Here is a 24,409-nt window from a genome sequence, read left to right as displayed (position 1 = left end):
ACTATGTAATTATTCAATGAACATGTTCCAAAAAATTAGGCACATTCTTAGGATATTGTAACAAGTGTTTTATGAATCTGCTCCATCTTTTTGAGGGTAAATTAATGAAACAATACTAATATGTTGTTGTCAAACAACTTTTTTATTAAACTCCATTTATCTCATACATTTGTCTCTCCAAAAACTGTCTTACATCCTCCTTGGTGGAAAAGAAACAGGCCGTCCCCCTCGGGGGCCTTTCCATTTTCAAATAATTCAAAAGGGAAAATGAAAAAATTTCCAAGCCCACGTAGCTGCAACGAAATATCATTTTGTTACGCATGCCGATCAAAAGATACAGATATTCACAAACACTGGCTTCATGTTGACAGCCAAATTAGGGAAACTGGCTTGGCTTACTCTTTGGGAAACTTTAGTGTCAATAAGAGGGTTTACATTACACAATATATATTTTTTTTTTGGCATTAACACTATTATCTGTGTGGGTCAGCCCCGCCAGGCCCAATAAGGAATCAGGCTCCGGCTCCGGCTGGGCTGCACTTATAACTGTGGCCTGGGTTCGGCCTAACAACCTGAAACCCAAGTCTGCGCATTAAGAAAAATACATTATTAATATAAATATAGTTAATCATAATAAAATATATATAACTATATATATATGTATATATATATATAATATTTAAATGTAAATTATCAAGCTGAATCAGGCCTACAGGGCTGGCCCGAGCCCAGCAGGATGCCCAATTCTCGGCTCGAGCCAGGTACTCGGCCCGATGGCCAGGCTTAGTCAAAGTAGTAAGATTTAAAGAAAAAACCTTTACGTTTTCAAGAATGGATGAGGAATGAGGATACACAAGGAGTGGGCATCTCTTGCACCTGGCTCACAAGTCACAACGGACTACGCTTGAATATTGGTTTCATTCCATAGGCCTAAAGCAGTAGCGAAGCCAGCGTGGGCGCCTGCCCATGCCAGCCGATGATAGCTCCATGTGGAATGGAGCTTCACGCCCCTATTGACGCCGGGTTGCCCATGCCAGAAATGGATCGGGTCCCAGTAGCGATGAGCGGTCCAGCTCCACCAAGAAACTTAAAACAGTCTGCCCACCCATTACGCCCAACACCGAAACTCAGAAAGGGGAAGGCTGAAGTGGTGAAGCACCGAAGCCGTGAAACGGCAAAGGGTCCAAATTCACCGAAACTCAGAAAGGGGAAGACTGAAACGGTGAAGGGCAAGGCTGCAAGGGCCACCGGCCAAGGCCCAAGGGCGGCTGCTAGTGCCCCACAGCCAAAAATTTCTGGCTCCGCCACTAACCTAAAGTAATCCGGCAACCCTGCTAGATAAGTTATTGGGCCCAGCATGTCTAATTTGTATATTGGATATTTGCATATTGTGTTAAAATTGATTTATTATGCTGAGAAACTAAAAAATTTGGCTAAAAAAATTATAAAAATAATAAAAACATATGGCTGGACAGGGTGGGCACTGGATGGAAGACTCAGCCCGATATGCATCTAATCCAGCCGGACTACTAGCGGGCCCAAGTTGTTACCACTGCAAAACAGCCTCTTAAATGGGCGTGACTGACTGACTTCACCAGACAAGGTGTGATCACAACCACGGTAAAGAAGAATTAAGCTACCAAGTTGCCAAAGGCTTGGGTTTTAGCCTTGTTATGTTACCCACTACAAGCCAAACCGGAGTATGCGGCAAAAAAAGTTCGAAACAATACCGACCGGTAAATACAGGATACAAGTAAACAACAGTAATGACCAACAGTTCAGATCCTCCATCTCACCTGATATAGATATTCAGCATTCGAAGCCAAATTGCCAGCATAATCTGGATTTTATCTTATTTTCAAGTTTAAGAGAAAGTTCTGTTTATTGACCATGTCCAAATTTGCAGGAAGAAACAAACTTGAAAATATTCGAATTTTATTCCGTTAAGAGAATTCCAATATTCAAAAAATCACCCTGACAAAAATCAAGGTCACTATAAATCATCATTACAGAAGGACCTTGCAGTTTTTTGCATGTATTTACCGTAACTACCTATGCCCCAATATCTTGGGCAAAGATCCACCGGCGATTAACAGAACTACAATTTTAACCAATTACTATCTCACCAAGATTGCTTTAGCATTTGGGAATAGTCCACAAGGATGTACACGTTGTAAATCGGCGTGCTTTTGAGAAGGCAGCAGAAGTCTGTCGAACTATAAACCATGGCTTCCTCCCGAGAAAATTTGAGCTCCCTCAGTCACCTGCTGGTGTAAAAGTGGGCGCTAAACTACGTGCGGGGTTCGGTTTTCCACAACTTCTTTTACAAGGATATACCACTTCAGGCATGGCACAAGAACCGGATTAGTCCTCACTTCGTATTAGGTACAACTCAGTCATCTTCAACTAATGAAGCAAATGAGAATGGTCTGAACTTGTAGCCATCTCCATGATAGAACTTGCTCTGAAATTCAACCCAGTGGAGCCTCAAAGCGTGAAGAAATGCGCTAAGTGTCTCCATCATTAGTAATATAAAGGCAGTCGCAAAGGCAAAAACAGCCAGACCAATCAATTTTATCAGGATGTTGTCAAACCTGAAAAAGTAAAGGATAGAATTGAGTTCCTGTTTTCAACTAAATAGAATGTTGAAGTTCCGCGCTAGCAAAGAGTAAACCCCACAATCCATGGATGAAGTAACTGGTATATCTAATTAGTTACATAGGAAACGACCCAACAACAAAATATTAATTGTGTATATTAATTGTTTTATTGTTATAAGTTCCAGCGATAGGTTTGTCATGGAGAAATGTTTCAGTTTTGTTCTTAATTTTAAAAGCATTTTATTGGTTAACCCCTTTTCCCCCTTTCTGAGACCATTAATGCTCCTAGTCCCAGTCTCCCCTAGCCTCAAGAACGTGCCTAGAACTTTTGACAACAGTCAGATGAAAAAAGCATGGAAAAAGAAATCGGTACTTTGCAGTTCTCCAGCAGATGCCACTAAAACACCATTTATCAATTAAAATGCAAGCAAGATATAGTTGTAAGAATTCTTACTCACCTCCATGCAAGCAGAAGTACCTTCTCATAAAATACAGTAGAAAGTTCTGAATGAGCCAAGCTGCAGAAACATGAAAAACATTGGTAAAAATAACATCATACAAGAAACAAAATATAAGTGGGTGAATCATAACTTGCCTTAAAGCCCAAAGACGAAGATATGATGCAGTATTTGAGACTGAACCAAGCACAAACTCAATCGAGTGGATCATCTGATGTACAAACACTTCACTGAAATTAAAGTCCTCATGCCGATGCCTAGCTGAATCTGGTTCCACATCCGAGTCCACTTCAGAACTTGTAAGCATACCATAGGTGCGACCTTGAAATCTCTATGAGGTGCACATGTAGATCAGTATAATATTATGCAAGAGAGCACATAACTTCAAAATTTTGATTTAAATTCCTCCCCAATGCATCCACACCACATAATGATCTTTTAGATGCCAAAGATGCATGTTTCTCAGTGCTTCTTTTAAATTCCTTTCAAATGCATCATCACCGTTCCCAGTAAATTTGGGTTTCATCATTCGTTCCATAGTGTAAGCATGTAATGGTCAAGTTACAAAACATTCAGAGTGGAGTGGACAATCACAAGCTTAACTTTTGAAGTAAAGTTACACCCAAAGTAACAATTCTGATGGTTATGAAAAACCTAATCAAATATCAGAAGCGACCTCTACAGAAGGTGTGTTTTCCGGTACCAAACATTTCAACGCCTGCCAGCAGTAGTTAGAATAATGAATGCAGTAACCATTCCAATCAGCTAAACATACTGTACCTAGTGAATCCAAGTTGCAAGGAAAATCCACAGGAAACATGCAATTTTTTAGCATATGGCACTTTTATTGCACTGGAATTTTTTCTCGCACAACACTTTTCCTTCCAAAAAAGGAAAGTTTGAAAAAAATAAAAACTATAAGGTCATCAAGAATAGATTCTATTGGCTTATCAGCAACAAATATGAGATTGCTTATAGTCTACACAAGCAGGCAAGAATCTCTTTCAACGATATAAAATATGTTTAAGAACCACTACTGGTGAAAAGTGGAACAGTTCCCAGTTAAACAGTTACACAACCAGAACAGCTTTTCAATCTTAATTTGACTGAAGATGAGCTAAAAAGGACCCATTATCAAAGTAGTGACTAGTGAAGCATCATAATCCATCAAGAATCTGCTGCCATTTTATGGTTGCATCATGCATAGGGAACAAGGTATCCTTAGATTATATGTAGCACCTTGCATACGAACTTCAATCAAATGAACATAAATTTCTTTCAGCTTTTCAATTTTTTCTCTCTTTTCTTGTTAATTATTTGTAAGCAGTTATCTCATCAATTTTGCTGGGTCAGAACTTGAACCTACCTCTGTGTGCTGTCTTCTCAGAATTAGAGGTTTTGGGAAGAGCATCCATGGAACTGCAATGACAGCAAGAAGCAACAGCAAGATCTGCAGAAAGACCACCTCAGTAATCCAGAAGAAAGTGCTACTTAATAGAAACATAGACACTATATCAGTACCTGAAGTGGTTTCTGCCCCCAGAATAACTGATTTTCACCAAGATCATCGGTGGGGCTGAGGAACATATAAATCATCACATGGTACAGGTCAGCTTGAGATCCTGTGCACCACTTAACAATTATGAGGAGGGCGAGATATCCAAACAGACAGTTTAAGAATAGCATGTGAGGCACAAACTGATACCTGCAAAATCAGATTTTCATTTATTTTGCGTTAGCCAAGAACTAATTCACAAGAAGTAAACAGTTAAAAAAAAAATAACAAGACCAACCGTATGTCAAGTGAGCTGCCAAAAAACTTAGCATTGAAGTAACTTAGTATAATGCCAAGATTCATCTGCACCATACCAAACAAAATTGACATCTTCATTTTGAGAGAGTTCAAAAAAGGTAACTCGGACCGACTCCCACGCCAGCTAGGGTCTACACCAAATGCATATGGATCACGATATTTGACCAATCCAATGGTAGACGCATCACTGAAAAGAGAAGTTATGGTGATTAAATTCAGAGGCATGAAATCAATTAGAAATATAATCCTCTAACAGAGGAATATTATCAAGTAACAAAAAGAGTCGCTCTTTTTTAGAAAATTGAGGATAAGCCCCAACACCTAAGCCTTATGAGGACAACACCAAGGGAAAGCTTAGGCAACAGAATGGCAGGGTTAGGGCCTGCTTTAGTGCAATTATCAAGCATAAAGCCTTGAACAAAGTGGCTACTGCCCCAGAGTGGTGGTGCAAAGTGTCACCCAAGGACTGAAAACACAAGCCTTAGTCATATTAGTGCACCAAATAAAATGTTTTGAGGAAAGCTGGCTAGCATCATTGCTTATAGTGCTCAGTCCTTGGAGGTTAATCTAGACCCTACAATTAGACATTTCATCCCACTAACTAAGTATTCTTTACTCCTTGTCTGGTGCATGCTGAACTGTTGGATGATTATTTGTTATACTCAACGTACTAAAGACCTTAGAGCAACACCACTTGACAATAGAGCTTATAATGCTCGGGCCTTGGAGATTAATCTACAATAAGATATTTTTTGGAGATTAATCCACAAAGAGACATTTCTCTGAAATTTATTTTAATTATCATGGTGCAAGAACAAGTGCAAATGAAACAATTTCACAATAGATGCACCAGATGGAGCTAAACTTAAAATGACACTGATAGCTTCTTGGAAATAGGGAGGTGATACCCACAACTTTGCATTGTGGAAAGCAGTATCACTAACATTACAAAGAACCTTGAGTTCCACAAGTTCATAAAGCCTATTGCGATTCATTTGTCATAACACCATATAAAGACCATATTGTAGGACTAGAGAGAAAATTTGCTCAGAAAACAGTCAACTAATCAACTTCAAGTTCTGACTCCAAAACTCGCCATGCTTCATGTATCACCACATCAGATACGAGAGGAGTGAAAAAAAAAAAAGAAATTATATTTGACTGAACTTGGTTAGCTATGCATAACCTAATTTTTATTCTTATTACTTCTGTGCATTTGTTGTGTATATTCTACTAGTACTTTTGTCCTTTTTTATTGTGTATTGTTCACTACTTTTTATGCTCATTGCTCAGCAAAACCTTGAGTCTTTGAGATTATCAAATCACTCTTCCATTTTTTCCAAACATGTCGAGACTTTGAGAGCATGGTCAGAAGAATCAGAACAAGTTGGGAAGATTATAGGACAGGACACCAGATTTTTCGATAATGAAATATTATTTCCCTTTCAATGACATCAAGAACTTTCTTCCAGGGCAAAATGAATTAATATTGTTCCTTCGAGTAACAGATTGCACTTAGTCTTCTAATCAGAGAAAGTTTTTCACATGTTCATATGCAATAAATATTAAGCAGTCATTATAGTAACTAAACGCTTTTTTACTCTGCTATTACACATTTACGAAAAAACCTTTTGGCATCATTCCTTACATGTGTATGTACAGGGATAGTCGCCTTTGAAAGAATTTAAGGATTACCTCTAATGTAAATATGCATATATGTTTTATATGTACTACCATATATTTTAAACTCCTAGTAGTTTGATTTTGATGTATGATTTGTATATATAAATATATGTATGTATGCATAGGCCTTTTTTGTATTTATTTTTCATTTATTTTTTGTATATTTTTCTGTATATTTTTTATTTCTTTTTATTAGCAAAGAGAACTAGCTGTTGGTTGCCCCCAATGGCTAGAAATCTAGCCGTTGGAGCTGCCCAACAGTTAGCTCCTTTTTCTCCTTCTTCCTTCCTTTCTTCTTTAAATAAGGGACTTGGGTCCCTTGCTTAGCATGGGCTTTAAAGTCTGATTTTGTGTATTATTTGAGATTGAATACAAGTTTTTCACCTCTAGTTTGAGGTTTCTCCTAGTGTGATTTCTTGGAGTGGCTGCTATCTTCAAGAGTGTGACTCTTTATATGTTTCCATCATCAACTTTATGCCTGATTTACAGCCTTTAGGTTCTGTGATTCTACATTCCTGAAAAGTCCTGGCATCATTTCATTTATGTGTTATGTCACAAGGCTACCAGCTCATTTGTATTCATCATAAGAGGAAGAGACCAATAATTTTTACCTGCATGTAGCATCACGACATTTATATGCAGATTCTCCAAATATATGGAAAGGCACTGAAAAAAATTCATTGTAGATTAATCCACAATATATTGAGAACACCGCCATTAAAAGCAACACATATCGCCCTCCAAATGCCATCTCCATGAAGTCACCAAGTTTCTGAAAGGCAAGACAAGTTATGTCGACAGGAACATTTTGCAACTCATTCATACTATATATAGCAATTCAAGCATAAGGATGGAAACAAAAGTAATGCAGCTTTAAAGGCAAATACAATCAGACAAAGATGGCAAAATGTTGCTTGTAGAAAATGTAGTATAAATATTTAAAGTATAACAATTTTTTTATATGATTACCAGCCGACTGTTTGCCATGAAATACAAGCTAGAACTGATTACAAGTCAACTGCACCAGTAATCCTAACAACGTGATATCCTCCACTTTTAGACAAAAAATGATAAAAATAATTTTTCTACAAGGTTGTACACATTGATCCCAAAATTTGAGAATTTTTGGGAAAACTGGTGTTATGACTAGAAAGTCAAACCAAAGTTAGTTGAACCACCACACACACAATCTCAAGGCAATTCTAAGAACTACCACAAACATTCTTCAGTGTGATCCACAAAGTAAAGCTGCTTCACTTGAGGAAGGCAGCATACAGAAAACAACACCTTATTTTGAACTTTTAGTTTAAAACTTTACATTTTCTAAATTGTGGGTCAAATTTTTTCATTTTTATATGTCTAATTGTATGGATTCACTCCTAGATTCTTGCAAGATAATAAGATCCAAGGACAGGGTGTCTGGAGATTGAGCTTCTCAGTTTGACAATTGAGATGCTTTAGTAGGTAAATAGATAAGATTCTTCAAATGTTTTATCAACAGGAACTGGCAAGGAAATGTAGAATCACATTCCACATGTTGCATTCAAGGGTGCCCATTGAGATTCAGTATACCCAATCTTCATACAGAATAATGCTTGAAAGAATACACCATACTAAAGAAAGTGTTAGAGCTCCCTTGAACCGTTATAGTACCTGACCCACAGAAAAATCATTGTTCTCAATCTGTTCCCCACAAAACATGGACAGAAGTGCTCTTAAGCAAATGCTTCTTTAATGTATTAGAGGGAAAATTTTTCAAAAACTCTTCCATTGAAAATAGGAGGTGTCGACCACTATGGAAACTCACCTAAATATTGGTTAGGTAGTTGATCCCTATGCGCACAGACCATTGTTTGTTATTCATTTTTTTATTGCACTTTTTCAGCCAACTATTATATCTTGGTACAGTGAAAAGCAGATTGTTAGAAGTTTAGCCTAAAGGATCAATGGCAAGTACAAGCAGCCATTGTGATCAAGATCACTTCCACAGCCACACAGTCATGGCATGTTGTATATACTGTCCAGACACAGACAGAATGCGATAACAATTTCCATAATATGGTAATGTCACAAAGAGACCTTATACATAAGAAAAAAAGAATGTCAATGACATCAGCATGCCATCCATGCTGCAAGAAAAATGAGGAAACGCAGGATCTTAAAGTTGACAAAGACAAATACTCTCTGTTACAGTACCATCAAAAGTGCAATGGCCTAAAGATATCATCCAGTAGATGTCAATTTCTGTTTAGTACATTGCTCACATCGATGCACAAGTTGTAATGTGCTTCATTTTCAAAAGGTGCAAAATAAGAATGTTCAATGAGTATACCTGAGAGCTAAGCTTATTCTCTCTTAGTATCAGCACCAGCGACCCCAGAAGCAAGCAAATTCCATGACCCCAATCACCAAACATGACAGCAAACAGAAATGGAAACGTCATAACTGTATAAACTGCAGGGTTTGCTTCCTGGTATCTAGCAACACTGCAAAGAGGGGGAAAAGTAGAACTATTATTCAAAAAGCCAGTAAATTTAGTCAAACAATAAGACCGTTGTCCTTAACTAAGCCGAACACCACGAAACAATCAAACTATTCTCTACTATCAAAGAAAAATGTCACGAAGCTGACATAAGATCAAATAATTTATAATCCCATCATTTATGAGCCTGTGCCTTTTTTTTCTGTACTCAACTTGGAAGTCTGGTGCAAGACAAAATTTCACGTTTGGATGTGCAGTGTCAATGTCCCTCTTTCATCTATAGGTATAAAACGTTGTCATAGAATATCATTCTCTGGCTTTTGTTAACAAGGCATCGAGGTTCTTCTCAAGTATTAATTGCAAAGTTTATTTTTCTTGGAAATTTTTGGGAATTTTCAAAAAATTTAAAAAATATAAAAAACAGTAGAAAAGAATATGAAAGTTTGAGTTGTTTACTAATTTTCTTGCAAAAACATTGATGAAATTCCAAATAGTTATTAATACATTAAAAGAAACATCACAAAATCTGTAATACATTAAAAACCTTCCTAAAACAAGGAAAAAACAGGATAAAAATATGATATGATATTTTGTCATTTTTTCCAAAGTATTGTGGTATTTTCTCATTTCTTAGTTTTTCTTTACTTTTCCAGTCCTTTGCATTTTTTGATGAAAATGGAAATATTCGTAAAAATGGTATAAATAATGTGCCTCCTCTGGCCGAATTTGTCCTTCGCGACTAGACTGTCCAAAGGCAGGTCTCCATGTTTGACAAGGTTTATAAGTTGATATATATAGGACCAACCCTTACTTTAGGGTCGTCTGGCCAGTCCTTGAATGAAAACCATATTTTTTGAGTATTTTTTTTCCCAACATAAATCATAGGGATGCCATCTCTATATCCAAGAACGCAAGACTCGGCATAGAATCATACTTCTTCTTTCTATAACAAGATTGAATAAAGGCTTATAGGCGTTATCATACAGTTACAGAACATTACTATTACGACATTTGGTCAGATCAACCTAAAGTTGAGGATGTTCCTACTCATTTCTCATATATGTGTATACTGATTGCACAATGCTTTATGTTTGGAATAATCAACTACAGGTTGTCCTCCTAGGAAATAAAGAAATCCGAACCTTCTGTTATCCATTTGAATGACACTCAAAAATACGTCTCCACAGTGAGAGTGTTATTTGTGCAGTCCAAAAGTGCTAGTTGACACCTAATGCAGGCCTAAGAGGCCTGTAAGCACGTGGGCAGGCTACTAAGCTTTACATGGGACCTTTTCAAAAAATTAACTACTACTAGATTGACATAAAATTAGAAAAATTGTCACATGGTTAAAAAATAATAGAAAGTCTTTACATGCTTTTTTGTTTTTTTGTAAGACTAAGCAAGCAAACAAAGAGGAGGCCTTCAAGTCAGCCATTTAGCCACTCACAAAGCTCAACAATCTAGATGTGATGGTTGCTGCTAATCGCTGCTTCAAATACGTTGCTAGTAAAGGTTATGTAATATATATCAAGCAAAAAAACAACCCATATAAATTAAAATATGAAAATAATGGTATAATAAATGGACCTAAGCGGCCCTGTCAGCACCTGGGCAGGATACTAAGCCTTACATGGGTCCTTCTGAAAAATTAACGACTACTGGATTAACATGAAAAATTAGAAAGGTTGTCACATGGTTAAAAATAATAGAAAGTCTTTACATGTTTTTTTGGGCAAGAGTCAGCAAGCAAACAAAGAGGAAGCCTTCATGTCACCCATTTAACCACTTACAAAGCTCAGAATCTAGATGCCATGGTTGCTGCTAATCGTTGCTTCAAATACATTGCTAGTAAAGGTTTTGTAATAGATATCAAACAAAAAAAAAGAACCCATACAAAGTAAAGTATGAAAACAATGCTGTAATAAAGAGAAAAAGGTTCTACAATTCTTCTTAGAAAGATGTGACCAAGGAAACAAAATTGTCAAACTACATAAAGAAAAAATGGTATCTGAATGATTAAACTTGTGTGCAAATTTAGTCTATTTAGATTTTCTCCAAAATTCCAAATTAGCTGCATATTATAAACACAACACATTCTTAATGAATATAAACAACCAAGTTGTGCATTTGTTCATCTACAAAAGAACATAATAAGCTACCAAAACTAAATATATTTTGTGAGCCAAGACAAACCCGTATGCATCCACTATTTCTTGAAATGCATGTGTAAATCGGTTGGTTCTGAAATATGTTGGTGGTGATTCTATTGCATCCAGGACATGAAAAATTGTCCCCACTTGTGAATTGCTGTCAATAGTAGCACGTTGTAATGCTTCTTGAATCTGTTGGCAGAAACACACCACACATATTGAACTTAGGATTATGCAGAAGTTGTGTAAGCAGCCGAATGACATATTAATAGCAAATTTGCAACAAATTCTGCATGATCAGACGACACATGTAAACAGAGAACCACCTGAGCTTTTGCAAATATGGGACACCAACCCTCAGCAACAAGACATTTCTTGGTCACATCAAAGTTGAGCATATTCAGTGTATCATATACAGCTTTCTCTTTTTTCACCTGGAAAAGAGACAATCCTATACACCATAAGCATGTGGATTACACCAGTAGATGGCATTATAGAAACACGACTATCCAGTATCCCATTATGTAAAGCAGAAGCCAACTGATATTGATGTTCTTTAGAAAGAAACTTCAACTTAAATGGAACATACTAGTCAACATATGCACCTATAAATTCATTAATATGAAAACAGACTTGCTTACCAGAACAGACCATGTTTTTAGACTGTATCCGATAGAAGTAAGAGCCTTGTCCCGATGACGAGTGCCAGCATCCAATGTAGCATTGAGTTCAGAAAGCCTGGCTAAGACCTGTAACAAAAATTCATCCCAGAATCACAACATTAGAATCCTAAGGTTATTGTACAAGGAATAAATACAGTTTCTAATGGTGAATTCATATTGAAGAAACTTTTTCTAAATGAGGAGAAGCACAAATGACAGGATGGTACAATTACATTATAGGATTTCAGAATAGCATACACATACAAGTTGAAAAACCATCTTTTTAACGGTATGACCGACTGAAAGATTTAAACAGTTCCGACACAGTGCACTTTGTTTTGTGCCTATCATTCCTCATTCTTCATGTCCATATGGACATGTATCACCCATCTTCAGATTATTCCTTCCTGATACAGGGAGCATATTGTTTTCCCTCTCTCAAATCTTCAAATCCAAAATTCAACATTGCTACCATTATACCATATTAAAAGAGTCAAAGATGCAATTGTATCTTTCATACTAATCACATTTTAAGGTCTAAAATTTCAGAAAACAAGAATTATATATAAAAACAGGAAAAAAAAATACATGATAGAAAATTACATTTAGCTAAAATGTCAAATGCAACTAAAAGCATAAGGATAAAAAAAAACTAAAAATAAGAGCCATTGAGAAGTAACAACTAACAAAACAAACCATCAAAAGACTAAAGAATTTTAACACGAAAAAATAAAATAAAAGCAAGTAATTGACCAAGGACAGATAATTACACTATTACAAGGCCATAGCATAGTTTCTTAGATAAACTAGATTTTCAAATCTTTCCACGTAAGTACCTTTTTTATTAAAATATTAACCATTGCCTCTACTAAGCTTGATTTTTCTTCTTGTCAAGCTGGCAATGGTAACAGATAGCAGTCTTCATCAATATTCCACTTTTACACACTAAGATGACTTCCAGCCGCAAATATCAACTTCAATTCTTTGCCTGAGCTAGCAAGAACCCCACTAATGTGGAATTCCAGAGTTCCATGGTTTCAAATAGTTAACTTTGTTGACACCATGACATTTTAATCTATATAGTTTGCAACCCAAAAAAAATGCTGTTTCATTGGTCTTATTTAATATTATCTGGTTCATGAAATTATAGTTCTGCACCACTTCTGTACCTTTTACCATTCTATCTATTCAAAAATATGAGCATTTATACGCATCGGAAAAAGGGTAAAAGTTCCACTTACATTTGGAAAGAGAGAAGCCAGAAAAAGATGGTTACTTTGGCAGAAGAATAAGAAGAGGAAATTGTGCTCTTACCTTTATAGTTTGCGCTTTTTGATGCCCTATTATTTTAAAAATGAAGCTTTTGTCTCCTATTTGATAGCCAATTTTTCTGTAGCTTAATATGCGAAGGACTACTTATCGCAGTATTGTGAAAAAAGCTTAATAATTTTTGTGGAAAAGAAGCCCCATAAGTGTGATGAAAACAATAAAAAAAAAAATGCAATTTAAGTGCTTTTGGTGAAAATGGAATCTCCTCAATTGTGTGGGCACGTGACAATATGGATGAGAACAGCTTGGAACTTGAACTGGAAGTAACGATTGCCACATACAATCAATTTGATATTGCAAACTAAATGCAGATTGAAATGAAAAAAATTTGAATTTGTATGTTCATCAGGATCATATGCGTACCAGATTATAATGCAAATCTTAAACTCAAATTACATTTTATGCTAAAAACATTCAGTTTTTTCAATCAAAGTGGACTAACTAGAGGCAGGCTTGTGTGTTTGTGTGGGTAACAAAAAATCCAGCTCATTAACGTCCATGTAACAAGGCAATAAATTCTTCTGCAACATCAGTTTACAACCTCTTTTGAATTGCACGTCCTTCCCCCATAACCAAGAGAACACACTCTTGGAAGGATGAAGCCTAAGGTACAACTGATGTGCAACATAATCTCTGAAGCAAAGGACTAGCTAGTTATCATATCTACCTAAGATGAGGAGGTATCAGCTTCCCAACTTTTGTTTTTCCTTTAAAACTAACCTACCGTTAGTTCATGTGGCTTTACGCCTTTACCTGCATCATTACAGCTGGTAGGGGGCCAAAAGCTCACCCCCAGTGTATAAATTATTGAAAAATCAGGTCTCTACTCTTTAGCAAACTGAGTTTGCCAAAAACATGGTATATGGGCAAAAGATGGTTTTTTCAAGGACAGGTTTTGGCCCCTGGCATCCAACGAGGTCTTGCATATTGTTTTTTTGTGTGGGTGTGTGTTTGGGAAAAGAAGAGGCGGGGGAAGGGGGTGTGATGGGGGAAGGGAAGAGAGGAGAGAGTCTATCTAACATGAGAACAGTGAATTATAAATTTCTCTAATTTTTCATTAATTATAAATTTTTCTAATTTTTCATTTAAGTCATTTTTATTAGCTTTTAACTTTGTTTGAGAATAATATGTCATATTTGAGTTTTATTAAATTTATTTAGACTCACCTATATGTATATTTATTTTGTATATTTTAATTCAAAAATCACAAGAATTCCCAAGTTTATGCATTATATAGTCAAACTGTAATTCAGTTACATTTAGTATCTGTGTTCTAGTTTTGATTGTTCACAAGGATGAAATATACTTTAACAGCAACATATTCAAATTTACAAATACACCAGAGCTTACTTGGAGAGTTACTATAAGTTACACTTGTAAGAAGTGGCCGGGTAGGCCCATACCCGCACCCATTATTTAGCTCTTCTGAACAAAAGACCTTGGCTCTCTGTACCTATCATTGGTGACTCCTAGCCAACTATGAATCAAGAGCTCATTTATTTCTCCTTTAAAACAAATAAATAAAGACAAAAACATCTTACAAATGGACACAAGTATAAAACTATGAGTTGGTGGGTTGGTGCCACATTAGGATTGCTTAAAGGATATCTCGTTTTTCTGCACACGATGCCATATATTTGCCATCGACCAAAATTGGCAAAACCCCATTTGTGCTAAGACTTAAAGCCAATTCCATATTGACTAGGTTGTACACAATATCATAGTGCTCAATGCACACTTCACCCAGGTGGCACCTTATTGCCTAATAACTTCACAAGTTTCCTTATGTTTAACATATCAAAAAGAAAAAAGAAGAAAAGAGAAGCACCCCGAGAAGACAACACAGTACTCCAACTCTTGAACCATGCATGTGCAAGTGACAAACATTAATGAAAACCTCAGGCAAAATGTGCTAACCTCACGTGTTACTTGTGTTTGCTTGCTTATATCCTCAGGAACAGGATAACAATTTGCACCAAAAGCTTCACATATTTTTAATATTTTTGTTTTAGCCTGCTCTCCAGAAAAGAAGACCACGAAAACGGTCTTTTCAATCTGCACATGTAAAAGGCTAAAGTTCAGGCTAACTTATCAACGTCATGGAGTGAACAGTTTTCATTGAAAACCAGATATATGAACATGATGCTAGAAGAAGGAACTAGATCACCAAAATTAATATCTCCAACTTTTTTTGCATGCAAATGCTTTATTTATAGAAGTCTGAAATAGCATATACAACTACTACTAAACTCCAAATGCTCATTGATGACATTAATAGATCCACAGTTTCTTTCTTATACCGTTTTCTTGTCTTCAGTTTTCTTGGTGAATACTAAAGAAAGGAGAGAATTAATGCACCCAAAGGCAAAAAGCCAGAAAGTCCTATTTTCCCTAGAAAAAAGGAAGAGGATAGGAGCACACCATTTCAGAGGATATGGGATCCATGATTTTCTCCTCAGAAGGAGCTTGATTGAAAAGCATATTACCCCTTGTAGCACGGAAAAGGATCCTCTCGAATCTTGAAATTTTGGACTTACAAATAATTCCACAGATAAATCTCAAGCCAGCATTTTTTGAAGGTTGAGATTGCATTTCCTGTAACCACATGAAATGAAATATTAACACGTATCGCCCAGGGAGTAGCAAATGAAAGAAGTTTGGCGTCTGAGTAAGGCAGAAGAGGATTGACAAATTTACCTGCTCAAGTAAGGATGTGCTTTCACTATACTCTTCCTTGGAGAACACAGTTTCCTCTAGTTCTCTCTCATTTGCAGCCACACGGCTTTGGGCTGAAACAAGGAAGCCACCTGCCTGGAATCAAAAGATTGAGGAGGCACAGCAAGTGCTATTCAAAAGAGAGATCCGAAGTCATATCTAACAAAAATCAAGAAAAGGAAGTCCATTTTATAATGATTCAACTCCAAAATTTACCACCTGATAAGCCCAGACAAACTAATGCACAAGTTTCAAAGCAAGAAAAGTAAAAACAAACATCAAAAATCTGAAAATAGATATGAATTTTTTTTTTCGTTAAAGCAAAAAAAGCAGTAGTGCTTTTTCTAGTTCACCTTCTCTCCTAGGGCTCGGATCCTCTATTATATTATTATTCATACTTACCAAGTTTCCATTTTAATGGCCAACAAAAACATTTAGTAAATATCGCCACCTAGCCTTTTTCCCATAGGTGATTTTGACTCACATAATCTGAGGGACCCATTCACATACAGTTATCCTTGCATACATGTGAGTTGCTCCCATTTGAGTGTAAATGAGTCAAATGATTCATTTATATGAAGTCACATAGGTATGGATACGGTTCAGGTATGGAGATATGGGTACGAACACGGCAACTTTAGAAAATGTGGGTATGGGGGTACAGCAGGATATAAATAAATAAATAAATATATATATATATATATATAACACAAAAAAATCAAAATGAAGGCAACATTTAAATAAACAAGTGATTTTAAATAAAAACATTACATGTGAATGAACAATAACTCTAAAACAAAATGCAAATTGAGTTGGAAAAAATTGAATTATGTAAAATTAAGCAATTGGATCTGTTTTGGTCTAAAAAGTACTCAAGTGTGTCCAAGCACCCATTTTGGGTATGGGTACGGCAACGGGTATGTGAACCTTATTGAAGTACCCATGTGATTATATTTACATTTTTTATCATCATGTCCCAATGCACCACAGTTCTATGAGACCCCTTTTCACTTTCAACTTTTGAGTGCAAGAATAACCTGCCGTTAGACACAAAACGATATTACATGATCTCCAAAATGACTCGATGATTAAATAATAATCAATAGGTCTTAATCTTATAATAAGAAAAACATACAGAGGACAACAGAAAAGTCATCAACTTCATATGAAATAGAGCTATTTGCTTTTCAAGTTGTAACTTATTACTTCATTACTAGAAAAAATTTTTAAATATTTGTTGACATAACACATAAAGAACAGCCAAGGAGGTTTCAGAATTATAATGGTGCACGGAACCCTCCTACATGCTTTCTATGAAGTAGGCTAAGAAATATCTTTGTGACATGCATAACTCACCTTATTATTATTATTATTACGATGACAGGCAACCTCTCATATGCTCTCCATGAAGCAGGCTAAGAATTATATTATTATTTTATCTCTCTCTCTCTCTCTCTCCATATATATATATATATATGCATCCTCTCATAAGCTTCTACAAAGCAGGCCAAAAAACACCTGTGACATATACACCACCATTCTTGCACTGATATTAATTGGGAGTGTTAACAGATCAGGAAGAACATTTCAGCAATTCTATCAGTAGCTTTGGCTCCAATAAATGCATGTGTCCCATCTCCACACTTAGAAAGTCTAAGACTCTAAGTGCTTAACAGAGTCTTTAAGTGTGCACAGTGAAAACAAAATTAAGCACCAATAAATGATGAGTTCACATGCAGTTATACAATAAGGAGCGAAGATAAGTCCTCCTTTAGTGTTCAATGCAAAAAAGAAAAAAAATATAGAAAGTTTCTAATAAATACCAGGTTTTTCTTCTATCAATAAGCATTCCAATGAGTGGTGAAAGGGACATTGTTGGACAAGACAATCATCTCCAAAATCTCACCCTACTTGCAGAAATAACAACTTTACAATTTAGTCTCCTATTTTTATTCAGGTCTATACTTTCAAGCTTCACTCTCTGCTTTCCTAAAAAAGTGTGAACAAAAAAATTATTTCTTGCCTATAAAGAACTTAAGTTATCCACAAAATGCAACCTGTCATCCACCTTGTGTGTGGATAACGTCTTACAGACCTTGCAATTGATTTTACTAACTGCAAAGAGGGGTCGCTGGAGGTGGGACTAGCGGTTGGAGTGAAGTAATAACTCTGCAAACCTTATCCAATCTTAGAAAATCAGGTCATAAAAGCCTTTATATTTTACAGCAACTGCAAAGAATAGCTCAACCCTCAAAGAGAAGAGCTTATAGAAAGCTCAAACAAAACTTGCACAAGATAAATGTGCACTAAGGCACAAGAGAACTGTATTGAATAAAGCTCAAGGAAATAACCAAAAGAATAATTTACAAGGGAGGACGGAAGACAATGTATAGAAAAGGAAACAGCTGCCAAGCTCCAGTCTGGTAAAAGCTCATATCTGAGCACTGCAGCAGCATAAAAAAATAATTGAAATAAATACATAAAATGATAAAAATGTAAACACATAAAAATGAATAGATATATATATATATATATATATATATATATACATATATATATATATATATATATATATATATAGTTATAAAATTCGAATGGTAACTCTGGCTTTTTAGAGTCATCCAGCCATTTAACCAGAGCCTCTAATCTATCATGATAGATAGTTAAAAGAAAACAAGGAGAAAAGGGTAATGGCATTTTTGTCATTTAGTATTAGTTTTCATCTTTCAACCATCCATTTACATCAGATGAACGACCTTGGTTAGATGGTTGAGTGACTCTAAATAGCTAGAATCACCATTCACTATATATATATATATATATATATATATATATATATAAACACACGTGTGTGTGTGAGTGTGAATGTAATACATACATATACATCACTATACAATATACATATAAATATTCAAATTTGCCTATACTCACATGTATAATAATTATATACATATATGTATAATAATTATATACATATATGATAATATATATAAATATATGTACATGGTCTTCTGACAACGACAATGCACCTTTCCACGGAAAGCTGAAATGACAAGCAATTTTTCCCCAAAAAAAAATTCTAATGTGTTTCCAGGTTATAACTTGAAAGGAACTTCATAGTTTCTTAGCATTGTTCGTGCAAGCAATTTGTGGACAAGGTTGCATGTACAGTCAACCGCTCATCATTGTATTCAAGGATTTCTGGCCCACAATTATTAAGATGAAAGTCTCTATAGCAGATGTAAAACAGCACCATAACATGATTGACTAAATCACTTCAACAGCCACCTATCACTTTTGCCTTTCTAGAATGAATTGCTGGTGGTGCTTTTAAGCATAGTCACAAATAACATTTCGGAGTTTTAAACGGCAAAGTTTTCTCAAGTATAATATGGTGAGCTTAAAAAATTGAAAAATTAAAAAAAAAAACTAAAAATGAGGGAAAAATAAAATAAGTTACAACTAATAACACAAACATCAAAAAATAAATAGATTTGCAACGAATAAAAAATAGAAAATGAAAAAAAACTGTTTGGCATAAAAAAACATGAAAAAAATGAAAAAAAAAACACTAAAAAACACTTTCTAATGCATTTTTGCGTTTTTTTCATTTTTAACATTTTTTTAAAACGCATTTTTTTAAGTTTTAAATGGCAATTTTATTTATTGTGTTTTTTGTGACACTGCTTTCAAGTTCCAAAACCAAAAGAACTAAATCATTGGGATTCCACACAGTGCAAGTCTGAAGATCTCAGTGCTTCTTAGCTTTGAAAAGTCATTAAATAGTTTAATAAAAAAAGCCGTCTTGTGAAATCATAACCACAACCTCTTCACAGTATACACCAAGACATAAATCAACAGGATCCAATTACCTTCTGCAATACTATCTTGAACTCCAATAGCTCATTGTATGTTTGATGTAATTTTTCACTATTTGCATTTATTTCGAGGAGTTCTGTTTCATGCTCTGCCAATTGTACCTGCAATAAGCCATCAGAAATCTGTGTGCTTCCTGAACATATTTTTTTTAAGGAAAAGAGAATCTGTAAAATTACAGCCAGAAGATCTGTACCTCTAGTTCTTCCAAATCAACTGCAGATGGCATGACAGGATTAGCAGCAAAAGATAGACCCGCTTTATGTATTTGATCCTTGAAGAAATGCAACTTCCTTGCCATCTCTCCACATCGTTTCACCTAATAAAATACATGCAAACATGTCATGAACGCCTTCCTATTTGACAATAACCAACTGAGTTCAACAAGAAGTTCAGGGAGACAGTAAGAAGCAATAGGAGATGCTGCTACAGCCACTTGGAAGCAAATAGGCACACTAAGCAGATTATTGTAAATCTATCATGCTAACCACCACCACCATGATGAATTTCAGCATATAACCTGACCATAGTGTAACAGCTTTCACTTGCTGCAGATTGCATTAAGACTCTTATCTAGATACTCAAATGCAAATATACCAAACAAGGCAGCTTATCTAAGTGACCTCCTGATGAGCAAAAGAATTTCATTATCACTCTGCCAGAAAAGAATCAGCAATATAATCACCAGTGCTAGGGAAGAATCGTAGAGGTGATATACAGCCAATGAAGAAAGGGAAAGAAGAAACTAGAAGAATATGAACTGTTTGCAGAATTGAAAACTAAGGATTATAATGGGATGTCTGTTATGGATCTCCAGTATGCATCTGTCGCAAAGTAAATATAGTGTGCACCTATCTCATAGTAGAATACTAAGGTTTACCATGTGAATTCATTCCTGCTACCTTATCAAAGTTATTGACCTAGCAAGCCCCAGCCATTGTGATATCTATCAACTTGCTTATTTCTTCTTTGGGGGTGGTTCACTTTTAACTCGTAAGGACACATATATATTTACCAAGTCTAATACTTGACCTAGACTCTGAAGCAATTTAATGATGGACTTTCAAACCTAGATAAGGATATTGTGGAAATCATAACTACACAATAACCTCAAAAATATCTTAGCCAGACAGTAACTACATGCAGTACATATCCATCATAATGAAGAAAAGAGATGCAAACTAATAAATACCTGATTAACAAAAGTTCTTTGGAAAGGACTTTTATCAGCATTCAACTGCCACAAGAAAAATACAAGACTGTCAACTCAATATCAAAGTTTCAGACATAGATTGCTGTCAGTATATAACATTTTCCTCCAAATAGAAAAATATAAGGTGGTGCGAAGAGCAAGGCTACAAGTATCAACCACCTTTCATCTACAGAGTTATATACATTGCAGAAGTATGCAGACAAAGAGATCTTGTTGTTTGATTTGTCATATCTGGTATTATGAGTATAACGCCCTTACAAATCAGGCAAAATAATGCATCCCTCAGAAAGGAATTTCGAGATTATCTAATTGTTAAGACGTACAAGCTAACCTCAATGATCCAATTATTAAATTTAATGGTAAATCAAATGATACATAAAGTGGTAATGCAAAATATATCAGCAACTCAAGTCAACTGAAACAAGTCTGTTCCTGATGTCAATTTATAATTCTCGAACTGCACAAGGAAATTGGTATGAATCGACAAACCAAATTAAAGAAACAAGTAACTTAAGCCATTTAAGTTCCGCTCCAACAAAGAAGCAGAATTCCCAGCGATGGAACAAATAAACCAAAGAAGTCTTATAAGTTTCATTTCCTTCCCCTTGATTACGGCACCTCACGCACACCCTGTTATAGTGAATCACCAACAGGCTTCCCAGCAACTAGATCCATGACCGGATCTGCCCCAACTACAAAATCTCAATATGCACGAGGTTTTCCGAAATTGAAAACCTCCAATTTCACGAAGCGCCCAAAATGCAAATTAAACTACCACGCTGGGACCCAAACATCAACAGTAGCAACCGCTTCCTTTAGTTTTTGAAAAAAGATTAATCATTCTCCAACCCAGTCCATAATTATGTATATTTTGAACACACAAGATCACGAACTGAAAGTGCAGCTATTGAGAAAATGATAAATTGAAGACGGAAGGAAGAATAAATCTCAAACTAGAATTTCAAATTATCAAAAAAATGACACGAATAAGTTGCCAAAATCAGAATCGAGAAACAATGGCTCGAAGTATCATCAGAACACTCAAACATGGCCGTTAAACTCCAACACATAAACCCCGAGTTATGAAGAAAAACTCAACGCACCAAAAGCAATTGGCCACGACAGAAGTGCAAACAAACATTAAATTGATAGCGAATTGGAGGAAAGAGACCGAGGGAAGATGAACTCACATCTCGGAACTGAAGGAGGCCGAGTTCCCCTAAGTATGTTATGGCGCCATGGGCGGACTCGACGGGTATGATCAGCTGCACCATACACATCTGCTCCGACCTCAGCAGATCCATGGTCGGCAGATCTCTCAACGCATTCATCTCTCTCTCTCGGGCTCTCCCCGACAGGAGAAATGGAGTTCCTCGGTTCCCCTCTTCCCGCAGATCTCGTTTCTCTCTCCCACTCTCTCGTTGAGAGGGAAGGCCCTGACGCTTTAACCTTAAGCAACTGCCATGCGGGAGTGCGGACTCCGGTTCCCTCCCGCGGAAGCGCGTTTCCGCTAGGAACCGAACTCTGCCGCGGCATTCCCCAATTTCGGGTCGGGTTCATGCAGATTTCAAAGTCGGATTCGATCTATTTTGAAAATTAAAACTTTGCCTCTTAAAATGCATTGAAATTCCATTTCAGCCCTAGTAGAAACTCCGAAAAATACATTTGGCCCCGGTAAAAAAGTTTCAAAAAAAATATTTAATCATGTAGGTCCGTTGAACACTCTAAAACCAAACTCATATCATGTGACCTTTTATACATAAAATGTTTCTTGTTGTAATCATATGAAAATATTGCAGTTGCATTTTTTTTCTTTTAAAAAGGTGTAGAAGTCTCGAAGGGTATAAATTAGTTGGTTGGCGAGAAGATCTCTATCTCTATGTCATCGATTTGATTTGATTGTTGTGTTTATCCATCAATACGCGTTATATCGGCCGGAAACCTAACGATGACAATACAAAAGTTTCGAAATGCATTTCCCTAGTTTGTTAAATATTTTAAACAAACGTTACTTAATGTTTTAAAGAAATTAGTGTGGATTCATGTTTTAATAATATTCAAATTAATTATGTTTAGATGCAGGGAACTTACCAATCGCATGGATAATTTGTTTAACGAGTTTTTTTTTTTTGGTTGTTGATTGGTCGTTTATCAAATAAATGTGACCCATTGACATGCCAAATATTTACATGCATCTAATAGCAGCGGAGCCACATGCAAGCCCATTTAAACCTTGGCCTAGCCTAGCCCGGAAATAAGTGGTTTAGCGGAGGCCCAATTATGTCTGTCGGGCCAAAGGGCCGGCTAGTGCCCACCCTTACTTACTTTGGTATGGTGTGTGAAATAGAACATGTAATAAATGACTAAGTGGGCTCTGTCACTTTTTTGTTATTTAATCCAATTCAGGCCCAGCTAGTAATAATTTAGATGTTTCATATATTTAATTCCTTTTTTATAGACAATAAAGTTACCTAAATAGTTACCAATTTATGTGAAAAAAATGTGCATTGAATTATTGACCTCCTTTAATGTTTATGATTCTAAAACCCACTTTAGTTACTTGTCTTCTTTGAGGTCGACATCTTAATTATGCACTTGATATTTGGAAATTGAACTCTTAAACCTAAATCAAATACATAGTTTATTCTAATAAAACATGTCAACCACTAGCGGAGCTACAAATTTGTAATTAAAGGGCATTCTTAGTTTGAGTTTCAACCTTTAAGGGATACTAATATGCAACAACAGTGCAAAAAAATGAAGCATCAATACATAAATAAAACAAATTAGTGCGGGCAAATGTCCACACCAGTCACAATGTAGCTCCGCTACTGACGCGGTCAAGTCACCTCAAATCCAAATATTAGACACGATGAAAGAAGTATCAATACATAAATAAAACAAATTAGTGTGGGCAAATGCCCACACCAGTCACAATGTAGCGATGCGGTCATGTCACCTCAAATCCAAATATTAGCGGCGATGGAATTCATCAATTCGATGTTATCAAAGCTTGCCTTTTTCATTGCATCCATGTGGAAGTACGGCTGCGATTGATAATGGGCAGAAGAAAAGGCAACTTTTATTAGTGTCTTGGGCAGTAGAAGTGCTCTCTGAATCAATTGTCACTACCTTTATTGCAAATCTAAGTTTTTTTTTAAAAAAGCAAAGCACTCACTGATTATGAATAACATTCTTATTGTCGAAGTTAGTGATGTTAATAAAGTTATCATCTTCACCACATCTACCTTCATTATTATGATAATGGAATAAAGGTTGCATCCACACTCTTTTCTATGTTATGAGCCACTTACATGTTCATTCCCAGCTTATAAATTTCAGTTTAGCTTTCAGTTCGATTTTTATGGACGTAACTCTTATGAACTGAAAACAGTAGATGCATTGTACTTTAGTTGATGAGTGTCCCA

General features: G+C 35.9%; 1 protein-coding gene across 1 annotated transcript; it reads right to left on the bottom strand.

The window, feature by feature from the left end:
• Positions 1-1,918: 1,918 nt before the first annotated feature.
• LOC116254327 (V-type proton ATPase subunit a1) lies at positions 1,919-22,408 on the bottom strand. Its single transcript, XM_031629664.2, has 18 exons — positions 22,172-22,408; positions 20,961-21,005; positions 19,965-20,087; positions 19,765-19,872; positions 15,875-15,988; positions 15,599-15,772; positions 15,095-15,232; positions 11,828-11,935; positions 11,513-11,620; positions 11,230-11,378; positions 8,887-9,040; positions 7,166-7,326; positions 4,852-5,058; positions 4,580-4,763; positions 4,425-4,508; positions 3,196-3,389; positions 3,059-3,118; positions 1,919-2,594 (listed from the first exon to the last, which is right to left on the bottom strand). The coding sequence occupies exons 1-18, from the start codon at positions 22,310-22,312 to the stop codon at positions 2,393-2,395; spliced, it is 2,454 nt and encodes an 817-aa protein (XP_031485524.1). The 5' UTR covers positions 22,313-22,408; the 3' UTR covers positions 1,919-2,392.
• Positions 22,409-24,409: the final 2,001 nt, after the last annotated feature.

The sequence above is a fragment of the Nymphaea colorata genome, chromosome 5, assembly GCF_008831285.2.
Source record: "Nymphaea colorata isolate Beijing-Zhang1983 chromosome 5, ASM883128v2, whole genome shotgun sequence".
Lineage (NCBI taxonomy): Eukaryota > Viridiplantae > Streptophyta > Magnoliopsida > Nymphaeales > Nymphaeaceae > Nymphaea > Nymphaea colorata.
This window is presented reverse-complemented; position numbering and strand designations above follow the sequence as displayed.